General features: G+C 48.3%; 1 protein-coding gene across 1 annotated transcript in view; it reads right to left on the reverse strand.

The window, feature by feature from the left end:
• SLC6A5 (solute carrier family 6 member 5) overlaps positions 1–17,291 on the reverse strand; it is a 58,798-nt gene that overhangs the window by 12,511 nt on the left and 28,996 nt on the right. The window contains exons 8-12 of the mRNA XM_082342535.1: positions 17,102–17,205; positions 13,547–13,671; positions 8,180–8,292; positions 7,193–7,324; positions 6,142–6,241 (exon numbers count right to left, since the gene is read on the reverse strand). Coding sequence (XP_082198661.1) covers positions 6,142–6,241; positions 7,193–7,324; positions 8,180–8,292; positions 13,547–13,671; positions 17,102–17,205 — 574 coding nt within the window. The remainder of the gene's footprint in view (positions 1–6,141; positions 6,242–7,192; positions 7,325–8,179; positions 8,293–13,546; positions 13,672–17,101; positions 17,206–17,291) is intronic.

The following is a 17,291-nucleotide window of genomic DNA, read 5'->3' on the forward strand; positions in this document are numbered from 1 at the left end:
ATGGAACATTTAAATGGATAGTAAACACCCTCTGCAGTGAAGTTCAAAGTGAGATGTCATCCCACCATGACATCTAAAAAGCTCCATCCCGGCCTACCCCGGGAGTCTCCACACTGCCACAGCCTGGCATAGTCACCCGTGCGGCTGTTTTTGAAGGTGGGCTCATGGGCTCAGCAACCAACTCTGACAAAGCCAATTAAGATTGTGATCGATAAGCACAGTGTGTTAGGAAAGCCTTGGGATTTTGAGGGAGACTCGCTGCATGTGTCTTTTTACCCCTCACCCTCACAAGGACACTCTCCCATGAGTCAGTTTATCTCTGCTCTATGTAAGATGCTACGGGCAGGCAAGAACCAAAGTGAATGCCACGTGGCCATCACCCACTTTGTTGGAACTCAGAGGATTGTGGTCTTCTTGGTCGCTGATCAACATAACTACATAAAGTAAAAAGCAGACAAGAGAGTTATTCTCAGGGCCCCACATAACCGGCATCCACTCTCTGAAAGGAAAAGCGACAGAGGATGTTTGAGGAGGGAACGGTTTCTTGTATTGTTTCCTGAGCTCATCAGAAGCACGGCTTTCTCAGAACTGTGGGATCGCTATGCTGAAGGCAATTGAAAGGGCCCCAAGTTCAAGCCCTTTCATAGTCGGCGGTTCTGACTGGTGGCCCCAAATCATGGGCCACCACAGGCAAGAACCGCACACTTTGAGCAGCTGACCTGACCATCTTTGGGTTTGTTTGTCTCCTTTCATGTCATCAAACACCTTCAAGCGAGTGGCCTCTGGACACTAGACCCTCTGGGCATAAGTGAGGGGTGAGAACAAAAAAAGAGACAAAAGTCAAAGATGAGGCCCTCAGAAACACACATGAGATCCTGAAAGCAGGCCTCTGTTCTTAAAAGATTCTAAAAATGTCTATTATCAGTATCAATCCTGTTACCAGGCTATTAAATCATCCCTGGGAGATGACGGTGCGCAGCTCGCCTGGGGAAATTGATGTGACAGGGTTCAAGGTTAGACAGAGGAAGACATACAGATAGCCTCCTACGGGAGGAGGGGGTGGCAGTAGAAGTGCTCAAGCTCCCCCAGAGGGGAGCAAGAGCTGGACCCAGAGCTGTAGGAAGGGGTGGATGATGGGGGCCCAGTTTCGGCAAGAGGCAGTTTGATGCTGAGGTGCAGTGCTGGGACTGAAGGTGAGATGGCTTGGTTTCCAGAGTCAGCTCAAGCCCTGGAAGTCAGCCCTCCCCGTGGGCCTCCCCCGGGGGCTCTGGACGACAGGCTTCTGCCTTCAACAGGCTCCAGGTCCCTTGACTGCTCTGCTTGTTCCACAAATGTGGCCCCCCAGATGCAGCCCAGGGACACCGGCTGGGAGCCACGAGGCAAGCCTCCCGCCTCTTGCTCATTCCTGAGTCAGGCTCTCCAGTCCCTCCATCCTCTGCCTGCTCCAGCTCCCACCCAGCACAGCCCGCCCACGCCCCAACTCACGCCCAAGTCCCCACCTGAGTCCTTTACAGCCTCAATGTCTACCTTCCCCTCCGGCCTTTGTTCATATGGCTTCCTCTGCCTGCGCTATCCTTCCCGCTGGTCCAGATCCCTCTTCAAGGCTAACTCTTTTTATTTTTTTTATTGGAGTATAGCTGCTTTACATTGTTGTGTTAGCTTCTGCTGTACAGCAAAGTGAATCAGCTATACGTATACATATACCCCTCTTTTTTTTGGATTTCCTTCCCATTTAGAAGGCTAACTCTTGATAGAGGACTTGATCTTGGGGCCTGGAGCATGTGCATGGAGACTTGCCTGCAGCATGACCTTGAACCTGGAGGGGTAAGAGAGCTCCAAAATGGATCAGAGCAACTGTTTCTCACTGAATTAGCAGAAAAATAGCAGGAAAAGGAAAAAAAAAAAAAAAAAGTGGTGAACTCATAGCAACTGTTCTAGATTCAAACCAACAGATTTGGTGCCCAGAAATGGGCCCACCACAACCTCCATATAACCAGCCAATCCTGAACTGTTAAGTCAAGGACCTCCTTCAACCAACCGATCACTTTCACCCATGCAACTTTGTGGCTTTTGTCTTTATGAACCGTACCCTTGCCCTTGGTCTGAGTATGGTCTTCCAGGGGCTGCTCTCCCCACTGTGTGGCCAGGGCCAACCTCCTAGCCTGTGAGCCAAGCACTCATACAGGGCCTGGTGCTCAGAAGGGCGCCACCCCTGGATTAATCTTAATCTCTCCTGTCACCATCTTGAAACTCTTGACAATTTTTTAACACAGGGCTCCACATTTTCCTTTTGCACTAGGTCCCACAAATAAGGTCTCCAGTCCTGTGTGTATCTCAAATATTATTCTCTTACAGTTAATGTAATGTTTTGGCTGCATCTCTTGGAGCCAAAACCCTATGTGTGGGCTCAGATTTTCCCTGCCTTGGTTAGCAATAAACTCAACACTAAGTCTCGTCTTTATCTACTTTTATATTCTTTTATCTCCAAAACTCCACATTCTCAAAGTTTTTCTGGCTACCCTGGCCCTCCTTTATCTCTGGGCAGCAAAAGCGCACAGCTGAGATGCATAGCTTAGTACTGGCCTTCTTCTCAATGTACGAAGTAGATTTGCTCTTCCTGGCAGCTAGTTGGAAAGATCCGTGAATATAGAAAACTACCTCTGCCCTCCCCACTTTCCTAGAAGCATGCAGGGCATACAGTGAGCACTTAATAAATACCTGTTGAGGACTTCGCTGGTGGTGCAGTGGTTAAGAATCTGCCTGCCAGTGCAGGGGACACGGGTTCAAGCCCTGGTCTGGGAAAATCTTACATGACACAGAGCAACTAAGCCTGTGCACCACAAGCCACAACTACCAAGCCTGCGCTCTAGAGCCCACGTGCCACAACTACTGAAGTCCGCACGCCTAGAGCCCGTGCTCTGCAACAAGAGAAGCCACCACAATGAGAAGCCCGCGCACCGCAACGAAGAGTAGCCCCCGCTCGCCGCAACTAGAGAAAGCCTGCGTGCAGCAATGAAGAACCAACGCAGCAAAAAATAAATTAATTAATTAAAATAGATATTGCTTAAAAAAAAATACCTGTTGATTTACTCACAGGCATTTACCTATGTGAGTTATGAATGGACTGAACCATCTTGTTCCTAATGTTTTCTGAACCCCAGCAAATGGAGCTGGGGGAACTTACACCCTGAATGAGAGGTGGACAGTGACATTTCAGCCGAGAACACATGTGATGATGGAGCTCAGGGAGGGGGACCAGAGAGGAACAAAAGTAAGCTTGAATTTGTGGGGTTCCGGAGAGATCATGTGTTTTTGTTTTGCTGTTTTGTTTTCTTTTATACTAAAAACAAAAACAAAAAAACTTTGAGGCATTCAGCCTGCAGGATGGACAACCAGAACTGGAGAATGGCATATTCCATCCTGTAGACGTCATTGCCTGTGTGACTCTAACATCCCTCACGAGGATGTGGAGAAAGACAGAGTGGGGGTAGGATGTGAAACAAGTAACTGATCAACATGGAAGAAAACAGATCAAGACAATTGAGCATACAGTGATTTGGGGGAAATGCACAGTGTAGAGCCAAGCAGATAAGCAGGCAGCAGGGCTTTGTGGTGGCAGGTCAATCCTATGGTCCCCCCCAAGCCAGAAAGTCCCTGTGTTGGCTCCCAGGAAAATGCAAATCACTTCTTCAAAGCGACTCTATTAGGTAACAGTCTGTTAAAGGGATTGTCCCTCACCAAACTCAGGGAGTGCCACTTTTCTAGCTACCTCAAACCCAAATATTGGCCTTTGAAGAGTGTTGCCTTGAGAACCTGAATCAGATATTTTGATCTAAAGATAAAACTTGAAAATTGTACCTACTGTATTTTAAATGTTTGAATGGCAACCTCTAGAATCTAGACTCTAGAGATCATTAGAACTAAGAAGAAAACACAAATCTCTGCAATCCACCTACTTATTTTTCAAATTCAGCAGCCAGGATGGGGGGGAATCAAATCAGTCGGGTTCATTTTCACTCTTCACAGGTTCATGTTCAACCTCCTTAAACTAACCTTGCATTTGTTTGGGGCCTCATCATCTCAATAAAGAATCCAGTGTCCTTGGGAGCGTACATTATATATTTGTGCAGGCTTTTGCTTTCACCTCTAACAATTATGTTAGCTTATCTCAAATATTTCTTCTAAGAGTCCCTTCTTAGAATTCCATCCAGGTCCAAATCAGAGGTTCACACCCACATCCGACACAGCAGGAGTCAAGTTCACCCTGAGCTCAGCACAGAGTCCACCTGGACCTGGAAGCTGGCCCAGCACCAGCCCTCTAGAGGCCAGGCGATTTCCTGGGTGGTCCCCAGGAAGATTAGCAGAGCCCAGGGAATGAAGCACTCAGGACTTATTTTTTCCTTCAGAACCAAAAAATCTACCACCAGTTTTATATGGAGGCTGGGGGGAGCTACTTAAGTTCTAAAAATAGAGATGTTAAAAGGTTTCTGTTTTAATGATGCTTGTAAACCACACTGAACAGCCCTGTTTTATTGGAAAGAATTGTGCAAATGTGTCTTTTGTGGCAAATAGCAGCGAGGATACAGACAGCAGAGGAGGTCAATGAGATGGCTTCCTGCACCTGGGCCAGTGCTGCAGTGAAGAGCTTTCCTGACTTTGCCAACAGACCATCTGGTGACTTTAGCTTATATATAGACCCACGAGGGCTTGAGTTTCCAAAGGAGGGCCCCAGAGGCCTCCCCATGGCAAAGCCTTTGGTATCTGGGCAGAAAGTTAGGATTGTGGTAGATTGGCTGGGCTTCTGCCACTCTCTGCTCAGGTAGGAAGCTCTTTGAAGCCTCACCCTAAATGCAGGTCTTCAATCACAGTGTCACTGCAGGCTCCAGGCTGTCTCATCAGCCCAAAGTGTTGGCAGTTTGGCCTCTGATCCCATCATGACAGCTGGCATGCCTGCCCACTTCTCTAGCCAGAAACTAAACTCTCCCTGCAGTGGGGATGTAATCTCCAGCTGAGACAAAGTTCCCTTCTGCCAACACCTGACTACAGTATCTTCCTGTTTCTAGGGCACCTAACGTTTACATGAGAGGTTTCCTTTTTATATTTTGATTCCCCATCACCCTCCATTTTAACGCGTTTTTCAGGCAAACAAGAAGCTGCTGAACCCTGATGGACAGGAGGCTAACAATTACATTAAAAGCAAGATGCTCATACCAAGGACATCCTGCATCCAAGTGATACCCTGCCTTTCTTTTTACCATCTCTTTTTGGTTCTGAAGTACAGATGGATCATCTGAGTTGGCATTTTTCACCTTCCTGGTATTTGCTAAGGAGGCCTTATCTATATTAGGGATGATTCTGAGACTTCGAGGCACAGGGAAGTCAGCAGTGCCTTGAACCCAATAGGACTTGCTTGTGCTGACCAGCGGCGCACACGAGGAGCCCAGGAGATCACCCGGTGAGACCCCCTCCCCCGCACGCACAGACACCTCCACGTGGAGGGCAAAGACGGCATCCGCTGACTTACCATTCCTGTTCTTCTAGATAATGGCCCTGATGATTATGGGATGCAGGTTGCTATGGTGATATTAAGAAGGGCTAATCTGTAAAGGAACAGGCAGTTTCTTCCTGGGAAAATCTGGGGTTGAGATCTTGTATCACAGGCTCCCATGATGCTAATGAAGTCTCCTAAGGATCTGTTAGGCCTGTGTTCTCTTTTCTCACTAAAGTATCCAGGAACCAGCCATGACGCTTCTCCTCACCTCAAGCTACAGGAAGACTGCAGCTACTGAGACCTCAAAATGCAAAAGAAGCCTTCCCCCGCCACCCAATCTGGCCATTGTCCTCAGGCATTAACGATGGTTCACTTGCCAGACCACACCCAAAGGCATGTCCTGGTCCTAGCAGTTTCTGGTACAAAGACTACTGAGTTTCACCATCAGCCGTCTTTTGTTTCTCTATTAAATCTAGACCCCAGTGGTCCTGAGGCAAGCTGGAAATAAAGGTGCAGCTCTCTTATGTTTCCTAAATAGCTGCAATGAAGCCCTTTCATTGTCTTACAAAATATGGGAAACCTGCTTGCCATGGACGCTTGGCAACCGACGCTAAGTTCTGCCTCAGCATCAGGCACAGTGGTTCCCTTACCGTACACATAGGAGATCCCCACGAGCTCAAAAATGGCAATGATGACGAGGGCGTAGGAGGCGGCATACGTGTCCACAAGCTGAAACATGTAAATTCCACCCTGGTAGGGGAGAGAAACAACCGACATCAATAGGCCTGGATCTAGGCTGTCTCCCACTTCTAGCAGTCAATCCTTCCATCCTGAGCAGGGTCAGGTGCAAACAGGAGTCAAAGGATCTCCCCTCCCCTTGACATCAGTAACCTAACGCTGGCCAGGTATGTAAGCTGGGGGACTTGCCGTGTTAGCAAAGCAGTCCCTGGAAAGACTCCGAGCTAATCAATAGAACAAGCCCAGAAAAGTGATCTAACATCTTACTCTTAAAAGGCAAAGGTCAGCATCTGAAGATGTATATGTGAAAGTAGCCAGATTGCTTCATTTTTGCTTTAAGCAATAGATGACCATTTCTACCCATATACCTGCATGTGACTGACCTTCATGTGACCTTTAGGTGTCTCTGGGCACTCCTCAAGCAACCCGTTGCATTTTCAGCTCACTCTTTAAGTCTCTGTACAATAGGTGAGGCTTAGAGACCATCTCCTTTCAATCTATCATTTTCCAGATGAAGAAACCAAGGCCCAAAGTAGTGACTCACTCAAGGTCACAGGGACAGCAATATATATATATATCTCTCAGGTAAGCTAATACTCAACTTACCAGACACTCAGGACTAGAAGGAACTCAAGTGGCTATAAATCTTGTATATGACAGGTAATCAATTTCTCTGGTCAGTATTTTCATGTATTCCATTTTCTTAAAGTAGGACACACCTGTCTCGTTGGCTCAAGAAGGCTACATCTCAATTACGAAGATGCTAGAAGTATCATTAGTAGCCAAGGTGACATATTTTCCTCTGTGGTAAGAATCCCTAATGAACTGATGCCATCTACATGGAAATGGCAATGATTTGGCTGTTGTTATAAGGTCCGGGAGCTAAGAGTAGAAGGCTGGAGAGCCGTCAGGCCCCCCTGCAACCTGCCCCCATCCCAAGCCTGCGCCCAGCAGGCAGCTTACCTGAGTGATCATCGGGAAGCCCATGATGAAGAAACAAATGCAGCAGCCCAGAGTAAAGACCGGCTTGTGTGTGCGCAGGTACTTGGGAAACTCGTCCGAGATGGAGGTCACTATGGTCTCGATGGTGGCAAACTGGAACGATGCCAGCAAAGCGACACCTGAGACACACCGCCCAACCCCAAAGGCTCCAAAAAGCCCTTTGTGTTTCCCATCAGGCAAAGTGGTATTTGTATGAGGTTTGGGTTTTAGGGTTGCATTCCCTCGATGGGTCTGAAAGACTTTGCTGGGGTCCAACCCCAAAGGCTCCAAAAAGCCCTTTGTGTTTCCCATCAGGCAAAGTGGTATTAGTATGAGGTTTGGGTTTTAGGGTTGCATTCCCTTGATGGGTCTGAAAGACTTTGCTGGGGTCCAACCCACAAGGCCAGCGAGGGGAATCCAAGCAGGATGTGGGCCTTAGAGCAGTGTTTCCAGCCCCCAGAGGCTGCACTCATACCCATCCATCAGGACACTTTAAGCTTCACTTTGTATTCATGAGATGTAAATTCCTCGCCTCCCGTTTAAATAGCATTTGATCTTCTGCTTGAGGAAAAACCCTCTTTGCACCCAACTACTAAACTCTGAGTGCCTGTCAGCATGATTTGTAGTAGTCTCAGCCCCAGAGCAATTCCCCTAAAACTGACCTCATATTATTTTCCCTTATTCAGCCCCAAAGAACTTGCTTTGGCAAAATGACACCAAAAGCAGGAAGTACACAGGCTAAAACTTGCATGGAGAACAGAGAGGGAGAGAGCACGGCTCCTTCGCCCCATCACCTGAGTCACCCACAAATGCAAGGTTATCCTGAGCCCTGGACAGGTACCTCACCATCCCTACATCCCTCAGGGAAACATTTAAGTACCACTAAGCTCAACCCCATTGCAGGCTGGATGCAGGACCCAGGACAGGAGTCTTCAGGAGAAGCAGGGATCGAAGCGGGGAGGGGCTCACCATAGTGTCAAGTCCAAGAGTGAGGAGCATCAGGAAAAAGATGATGGCCCAGAACGGAGAGAGGGGCAGCCTGGTTAAGGCCTCCGGGTAAACCACAAATGCAATGCCTGGCCCTGGAAGGAACAAGACACATGATTGCAAACAGGTCCAGCTCAAGGCCACCTCTTCCTGGAAGCCCACAGGGTCCTCTTTCCATGGAAGCCCTGAGTTGTTAGTTATCACATGCTGCTCCTGCTATTTGCTATGTTTTTACTCCTCTCTATCCATTTCCCCAATTAGATCTCAAGCTCCCAGAAGGGAAGGACCAGGGGAATTAGGTCCACACCTCAGGGAACTCAGAGGAGAAGCTCAAAAAGAGTGCCAAAGCAGAGACTCGGGGCCAACTCGACTCTAAGGCCAGGCTGTATCCCATGCAAATAACATGAAAACCTCCATCTTTGTGTTCATAAGTTGGGGGAGAATGTAATAATTACCCTCTAGAACAGTGGATGATTTTGCCCCCCTAGGCACATATGGCAATGTCTGGAGCCATTTTTGATTCTCATAACTGGGATGTCATGGGGGATGATTACTGGTGTCTAGTGTGGAAAGGCCAGGGTTGCTGCTAAACATCCTTCAATGCATGGGACAGTCCCCACAACAAAGAATTATCCGACCCAAATGTCAAGAGTGCTGAGGTGGAGAAACCCTGCTGTAAGGGTTAAACATGCCCAGAATGACATCGTTTCCCCATTTTGTTACCCTTCTTCCTAGTCACTCTTCCAGGAGAAGCCATTTACATAAAACATGAATCAATCTAACACTTTTAGGAATTTGCCGTATAAAGGCTTGGTAAAGATGGGGCTACATCAGTCCACAGGTAATTAAGTGGGGAAGAGGGAAGCATGATATAAGAGTTAAGAGAGTTTGGTCTCTAATAGTTAGACAGACCTGGGTCCAAATTCAGACTCCATGACTTGCCAGCTGTGCAACCCTAGACAAGTTACTTAATTTCTGTAAGCCTCAATCTTGCCCATCTGTAAAATGGGGATAACAATAGTTCCTCACAGGGCGGTTATGAGGGACAAATGAGGAAACGCACGTAAAGCACTGAGACCAGTGCCTTGCACATCATCAGCACTCACAGAATATTAGTTTTTCTTAGGGGTGGACAATGAACTTGGAAATTAGCAGCTCCGATTCCAGTTTTCCCAAGAATATCACGTGTGGTCTTGGTTGAGGATGTCTGAGCTGCAGTTTTGTCTGCTAACATAAAGCCCCACCAGCCGTTCCTATCTTCCTCACAGCCTCACTGGGAAGATGGCTAAAGACCTGGCAGTTGTGAATTTCCCTGTAGGTAGAAACCTAGATGATAAGGGGCAGAGACCAGGGAACGTCAGGGTAATCCACAGCCAGCGCACGTCTGGAAGCCAGAAATCGTAGCTCCTGGAGTTTTTATAACTCAAGCATAATGACACTTTTTTAAACTGGAATTCATCAGGTTGTTAGCTCCCAGTGTTGCCTAGGGCTTTGGGCATTTAAAACATAAAGCCTGGAATGCCTAAGATACCCCCGCTCGATACATTTATTGAACAGACAGTAGAGACAGCCTCTGAAGGCTCCCTGAGTGAACCATAAAAGAAAAATCTGTATTAAGCTACAGTTCAAAATAGGTCTCAAATGCAATGCACTGAAGAAGCCAGTTCAGTGTCCGGAACACCGAGGAAGCCAGTTCAGTTTAGGCCCATGAAGTGGTCAAGAAGTTCTTCAAATGGCCACTGCCGGAGGACCTCGGCTCATTGCTTAACAGGATTCTGGCCGTTTGGGCTTTACTGCTTTTTCAGGGAGGGGAATGATTTCAAAATATTCGGCCTGTTTCCATTTCAGCAGCCTCCCTAAAGTATGCAGGGTAAAGGCATCATTTTCAGCAAACTCCATTTATCCAAGATGGCTAGAGAGTGGATTTTTAAAATACAGTTTTAGAACATTTTGTAGAGTTCAGAAAGATGGACTGTCCGAGCCACGGTGGAGTTTTCCCCGGGCGAGGCCCTTGTGTCTGATGGAGGCTGAGTCCTGCCTCCTTCCTCTGCCTCTGGGAGGCAGCAAGGCCCAGTGGGTGGACTGCAGGCTCCTCTCCCCCAGGGGCCAGAAAACTGGCTCTGCCTCTTCCTAGCTGTGGGACCGTAGGTAAGACTCCGGACAAACCTCAGTTTCCTTATCCGTACAATGGAGATAATAATGGCACCTACACTCAGGGAGTTTCTGTGAGCAGTAAGTGTGTTGATACAAGTAAAGGGCTCAGAACAATGCCTGGCCGTGGCGAGAACTCAGTAAGCATAGACCATTATTACTCTTCCCATGAGAGGGGATCAAAGGGGTTCTGCATGCCAGCGTCTTGGGCGGGGCCCCCAGAGACCTACAGCGACAGCCTCCTTGGTCCTAGAGAGCCACTGAAGACACAACCAGGGGCTCCGGTCAATGGACCCATCACGACCCGCAGCACACGGGGAGTGGTTACTCTGCTGAGAAACCTACTACGTGTGGATGCGTTCTCAGAGGACGCAGCACCGGAACCCTTTCCTGTGCCTTTGGAAGGACTGGCATCCAGGTGACAGACAGATGGTGGGACGGTCCGTCCAGTTTGAGAGCGTTCATCTTGATCAGCAGGGTCTCTGAACTAGGAGTGGGTGAGGGAGCCAGGGCGGAACTTCCTAGTGGCCTGGTTACCTGAGAGTTACCGCCTAGACCTGGGACTCTATATGCAATACGCACCTCCGTGTTCCTCTGCTGTGGTCTAACCGAGTCTTGCCGCTAGTGGGTGAGCATCTCGGCAGGGCTCTGAGTTGGATTCTGACCGTGAGTCAGTGCTCCCCAGGTAGCAGTTGGCTGGGAGATGACTCTAAAAGGCTGACTTCCCGGCAAGCTCCTTCTCTGGCGTCGATGCCTGAGAAGACCACGCCCCCTTCCCTGTGCCCATCGTAAAAGCAGAGGACAGCTTGGTCTCAACACCAATCCCACCCTCAAGCCCCCAGAAGCTCTGATACGGCCAAGATTTGGGGTAATGACTTTGAGCCTCCCTTACAAGGGACCTGTAAATGAAATGGACTAGGGTTAGGTCATTAAAGAGAAACTGCTTTTGACTGAATCCCAAAGCACAGTTACTAATGTTGGGTCAGCAAAAATGAACTGAATGTCCACGTGCCAATGTCGCCCAGCTAGGAGAGCTTGGGGCTGGCACCTAATGCAGGCCTGACCCCGATCTCTGTATTCTGCAGAGCCTCCATTACAACGGAGGAAATTGGACAAGCCTGCTAATCACATATAAGAATGTATGCGAATTCACAAGACCTCCCGGACCACTGCCCCTCCCTTGTGGGATGAGACCCACTGTCCCTGCGCTGGTGACAATGAGAAACTACCAAGTACAGTTGGCCCTTGAACAACACAGTTTTGAACTGAACGAGTCCACTCAGACATGGATTTTTTTCAATCGTAAATACTACAGTACAACACAATCTGCAGTTGGTTGAATCCATGGATGCGGAGGAATTGCAGATTCAGAGGAACTGTATCTACGAAGGGCTGACTCTAAATTATAACACAGATTTTTGACTGTATGGAGGGTCGGCGCCCCTAAACCCTTGCATTGTTCAAGGGTCAACTGTATGAACACAACACATTAGAATCTGTGAGAAGTACTCCTCTCTCCCTGTTAAAATCAGAGGAAATGAAAAAATTCTGAAAAGGGCAAGTTTCAGAGGGAAACAGGCCATTTGTCTGATGCTTTTTATATAAACGAAAAACAAAATTTAATTTGGGTTTTAGCAACTTGTGCCCCCAAATCCCTTTCCTGGGGCAGGAAACGCTCAGAAGAGTTGACGAATGTGGCCCACATCTTAAGAATCACTATCTCTGGCCACTCGGCCACTGGTTCACAAGGAGCTCAGTAATGTCACAAAAATAACAGAACACCTCAGATCTGCTGGCAGGTGGAACAGGACGTACCTGCTCCAGCTACGCTGCTGGAAGGAAATGAGGACAGCGTGGGTGGTACAGGCACCCCGAAAACAAAGCCTCCGCCACTCCCTCCCTCCCCCTCACCACCTCCCTGCTCCCCAGAAGGTTTAAATTTTTCAACCAGGGAAGGGCATTTGCTCAGCTCTGGGACCTCTAATTTAGTGCACTGCTGCAGAACCAAAATCCCTGGGGGTCCAGCACCCTCTGCAGGGAGAGACAGCTCCCCCCCACCAACAAGCTGGCTCTTTAACCCTTTGAGGCCTGCAGTGCATCATCAGCACCGCTGAAGCAGTAATTAATTATCCTTAGGGAGCCAGGAGACAGCCAGCGGCCCACCAAGAAGGTGACATTGCTAGGGCCTAGTTCTTTCTCGTGCTGGCGTCTGAGCCATTATCTGAGACTTGCAGTGAGCTCCTTGAAGAAAGATAACTGCGCAGAGAAGTCACAGACAGGTCCACACTCTGGATCATCTGGGCCCACAGCCCTGTCCCCACAGCCCCTGGCACAGTCCCTATACCACGGCAGCCCATAAATGCCTGATTACAGAATGCCCGTCATGATAGACAACGCCACGATGAAATCCCTCAATCACTGAGACCTGCTCAGCACCCAAATCTTCTGTAGAATAAGGCTGGGTGGAAGTAAAAAGTTAACTAAAAGTATTACACACTCTCTACAAGATTCTGTGCTAGAAATATGGATTAAATGAGATAAAAAAGGAGAGCTCTCTGTACACTCCAAAGGGACCACACAAATGCTAGCCATTAATAGAGGGATCACTTGGGCAGAAGGTAAACATTTATTCCACATCCCTCCCACCACCGCCGTCCAACCTTTCCACCCACTGGGGAAACAATTTGCAGGGTCTGCATTGTGAACTAAGCAGAAGACCCCGGGAACACATCTGACCTAACAACCAGGAAAGTGCTTCATCAGGAAAAGGCTGCTCTTGCTAAGCATTAGTGTTTGGTGCCTACAGAGCCCTCGGCAAGGAATGCCACCCTGAAGCAGGTTGTGCCTACATCCGCTGCAGGAGCATTAGTTTGCCTAGAGAATCCTCTCCCCGTGCCCAACAGGTAGAGACCTTACTTCTGCTGGAGCTGAGTTAAGAGAGGACGGGAAACGAAGGAAAGGAGAGGGAAGCGGGAAAGGGGCCTTTATAGCCACACCTCTGGGGAAGGACCGGCCAGATCTGACCCTGCATGAGCTTCCGACTCCAGCTGTTCTGGGTCCCTCCGCAAAGGGGGACCTAGGCTGTCCCCCTCTCCAGCCTGTTCCAGAAGGCCAACTTCCTAGCATAGCATAAATGAGGAGCTCAGGGTGTGAACCTGGAACCTGCCCTACGACAGCAGGGTGACCAGCGCACTGTACCTTGGTCTGCCACGTTCTCGATGTTAACCTTGCGTTCATTGGCCATGAAGCCGATGACTGAGAAGATGACGAAGCCGGCGAAGATGCTCGTGGCACTGTTGGTGCAGGTAACAATTAGGGTGTCCCTGGGAGGAAGAGACAAGTTTGCCAATAGGCGTGCTTTGTGAGGAGGAAGCGATAGGGGAGGGACACGTGAATGTGTGCTCGCGTGTTTGTGTGCCCATGTCCACATGCCCATTCCTAAATAGGTACTCACTGTAGGCTGGTCCTGTTCTCTCTTATTCACAAGGAAAGGAACCACCAGTCCTGACCACAGGCTCTCTTGGGCCAAGTGGATAAGCACCAAAAGACTCAAAAAGCTCTCCCTCCCCTAACTGCCCTGCTCCAGGGCCTCTGGGACAGAGCTCTGGCTCCACCTGCCCGAGAACTGGATCTCTCCTCCGGGCAGTGCCAGAGGTAAGTCTGTCCATCAGAGCAGAAATTGAGGGGATGAAGCCTTTTGCAGAGTCCGAGACAAGAACGACGTATGAGAGAAGAGAAGGCGGTGGGACCAACAGATGCCACCAAGCATGAGAACAGCCTGGGGTTGGGGCACACGGGCCTAGAAGGGCAAGGGAGGCGGGGAGAGGAGAGAGACCAGCACCTCGGTGCCAGCGCCCTCTGCTGGCCATATGGCTGCCGTTCCCGGCCTGCCCTGTCCATCCCAGACACAAGAGAGGGGTCACAGCTAGATGGAGCCGTGAGGCCAAATTCTCTTACATGTTAGAGGCATGACCTTGACCAAGTCACTTCCTCTCCACTCTGACTTTATTTATTTTTTTACACATATCCACTCTTTTTTTAATTCTTTTCCCATATAGGTCATTACAGAGTATTGAGTAGAGTTCCCTGTGCTATACAGTAGGTCCTTATTAGTCATCTATTTTATATATAGTAGCGTGTATATGTCAATCCCAATCTCCCTATTTATCCTTCCCCCCCTTACCCCCTGGTAACCATAAGTTTGTTTCCTACATCTGTAACTCTACAAAAACTTCTGTTTTGTAGATAAGTTCATTTGTACCCTTTTCTTAGATTCCACATATAAACGATATCATATGATATTTGTCTTTCTCTGTCTGACTTACTTCACTCAGTATGACAGTCTCTAGGTCCATCCATGTTGCTGCAAATGGCATTATTTTGTTCTTTTTTATGGCTGAGTAATATTCCATTGTATATATGTACCACATCTTCTTTATCCATTTCTCTGTTGATGGACATTTAGGTTGCTTCCATGTCCTGGCTATTGTAAATAGTGCCGCAGTAAACAGTGCACGTATCTTTTCAAATTATGGTTTTTGTCAGATATATGCCCAGGAGTGGGATTTCAGGATCATATGGTAGCTCTATTTTTAGTTTTTTAAGGAACCTCCACACTGTTTTCCATAGTGGCTGTATCAATTTACATTCCCACCAACAGTGCAAGAGGGTTCCCTTCTCTCCACTCTGACCTTAAATGGTGGCAATGACTCCACCTCCCTCACTGGTTGTTGTGAGGACAGAACCAGATGAGGCCTGCACCGCACAGAGCCTGGCACAGAGCAAGTGCTCAGGATACAACCCACCTTGTCCAGGACCTCAGTTTACTGATGGGGAAACTGAGGCCCAGGGGCAGGTAATGGGCTCATAATGGTAGGTTCGGATTTGAACCCAGACCTCCTGCCCATTAGCCACACCACACAGCCTCATTTCTAACAAAGCCAGAGCAATGCTTCCCCCTTGGACGATGCTCAGACTGATTCTCGCGGGTCATAAGTTAATAAGCAACTACGACCAAAGAAGTTCAGACACCTTAGTCTGGCATTCTAGCTGTTACGGGCTGAATTGTGTGCCCCCAAAATGTAAATGTTGAAGTCCCAACCCCCAGTTCCTCAGAATGTGACTGCATTTGAAAATAGGGTCTTTAAACAGGTGATTAAGTTAAGAGGAAATCGTGAGAGTGGGTGCTAATCCAATACGACTGATGCCCTTATAAGAAGAGGAGATCAGGGCGCACAGCGGGAAGACCATGTAGAGACACAGGGAGAAGATGGCCAGCTACAAGCCACGCAGAGAGGGCTCAGAAGAAACCAACCCTGTCGACACCTTGATCTTGGACTTCTAGCCTCCAGAACTGCGAGAAAATTAGTTTCTGTTGTTCAGGTCACTCACTCTGTGCTATTTGTTACGGCAGCCCCAGGAGACTAACACAGAGGTTCTCTCCAATCTGGCCTCAGCCAATTCTCAGGCCCCATTTGCTTCTTGCCCGGTGAGCACACACCTGCTCCAGTCCCACCAACCTGCTCCCCGCCACATCTCCATCACACCCATCCCCACTCATCCCCACCTGAAAACATTCCCTTCCTCCCCTAACGCCTTTTGAAATCTGGCCCAGCATAGATGTCACTTGTGTGAGGCCATCCCAGCCAGGCTAGGCCACAGCTTAACTATAATCTCTTCCTTTTGGTTCACGAAATATCTCATGCATGATTAAAAATAATAAGAATGGTAACTGCTGTCTACTGAGCACCTACTATGTGCAAAATATTGCTGTGAGAATTTTGCATACATCATCTCTTACCCTTCAACAAAATATTGTAATCTGCATTTTACAGATGAGAAAACAGGGATTCAGAGAAGTGAAGTATCTTACCCATGTCTTGGAGTTTTAGAAAATGGTGAAGTCATAATACAAATGCAAGTCTCTCTGACTCCAAGGTTCTTTCTTTTTTTTTTTTAATCATCCCCTCAGTATTTTCTTACTGCTTGTCACAGATGGATTTAACTTTCAGATGTCACCTCCTCCAGAAGCTGTCCAGGCTCTCTCACATCTTTGGGGTTCCAGAGTCCCCTAATATCACACTATCCAGATGTCACCCTGCACCAGAATCACCTGAGGATCCTGTCTCGATATGTAGATTCCCGGGCCAGCCCCACCTCCTGATGTTCTGTTTCCTCAATCTGGGAGGGGACTCAAAGTTTGCATAACTTTGGGTTTAACTGACAGATAAAATTGTAATACATTTTAACATATTTAAAATGTACAACGTGATGATTTGATATACATATGCATTGAAACAGGAGTCCCACAATTGAGTTAATTAACACATCCATCACCAAGGTATTCTTTCCACTGTACCATGCTGCCTTTCTTACGGGGCTCTCTAGAAAAATGTTTGTCGAGTGACTGAATGACCATACTTCATCAGCAACTACCATCCAACTGTATCCATGGACTAGCTAGCTCACAAATGACTATTCCAGGACACAACCAGCTGCATGGCACCTCCAGAGAAGCTCAATTCTATCCCATGTGTCAGAATCAGGGTGCAAGTTGGGGTCCAAGCCAGGCCACCAGAAGCCAGCAGCTAGGCCTTTGCAGGCAATTTCCCCTACACCAGAGCTGTCTGGCTCTGCCTTGGGTGAAGTGTGAGGATATGGCCTCAGGTGTCTGATGACACAGCCCATGATTCTGTCCCCAGGCCCTAGTCCCACTCACCCGCCACCTCTGGGACTTGAAGTGCCTCCACATACCTGTAGCAGTTGTTGTGGAATTTGTTGTAAGAAGAAAGAGTGATCAGGCCTCCCCATGCAGCAGATAAAGAGAAGAAAATCTGAGTGGCAGCATCTTTCCACACCTAGGAGGCAAAAGAGGGGAAGATTCAAGGTCACTGAAGGAGGCTGGCCCGGGGGAGGGGAGTCTCCCAAAGCCACACCATCTCCC

The sequence above is a fragment of the Balaenoptera borealis genome (genome assembly GCF_965194805.1).
Source record: "Balaenoptera borealis genome assembly, chromosome: 11".
Lineage (NCBI taxonomy): Eukaryota > Metazoa > Chordata > Mammalia > Artiodactyla > Balaenopteridae > Balaenoptera > Balaenoptera borealis.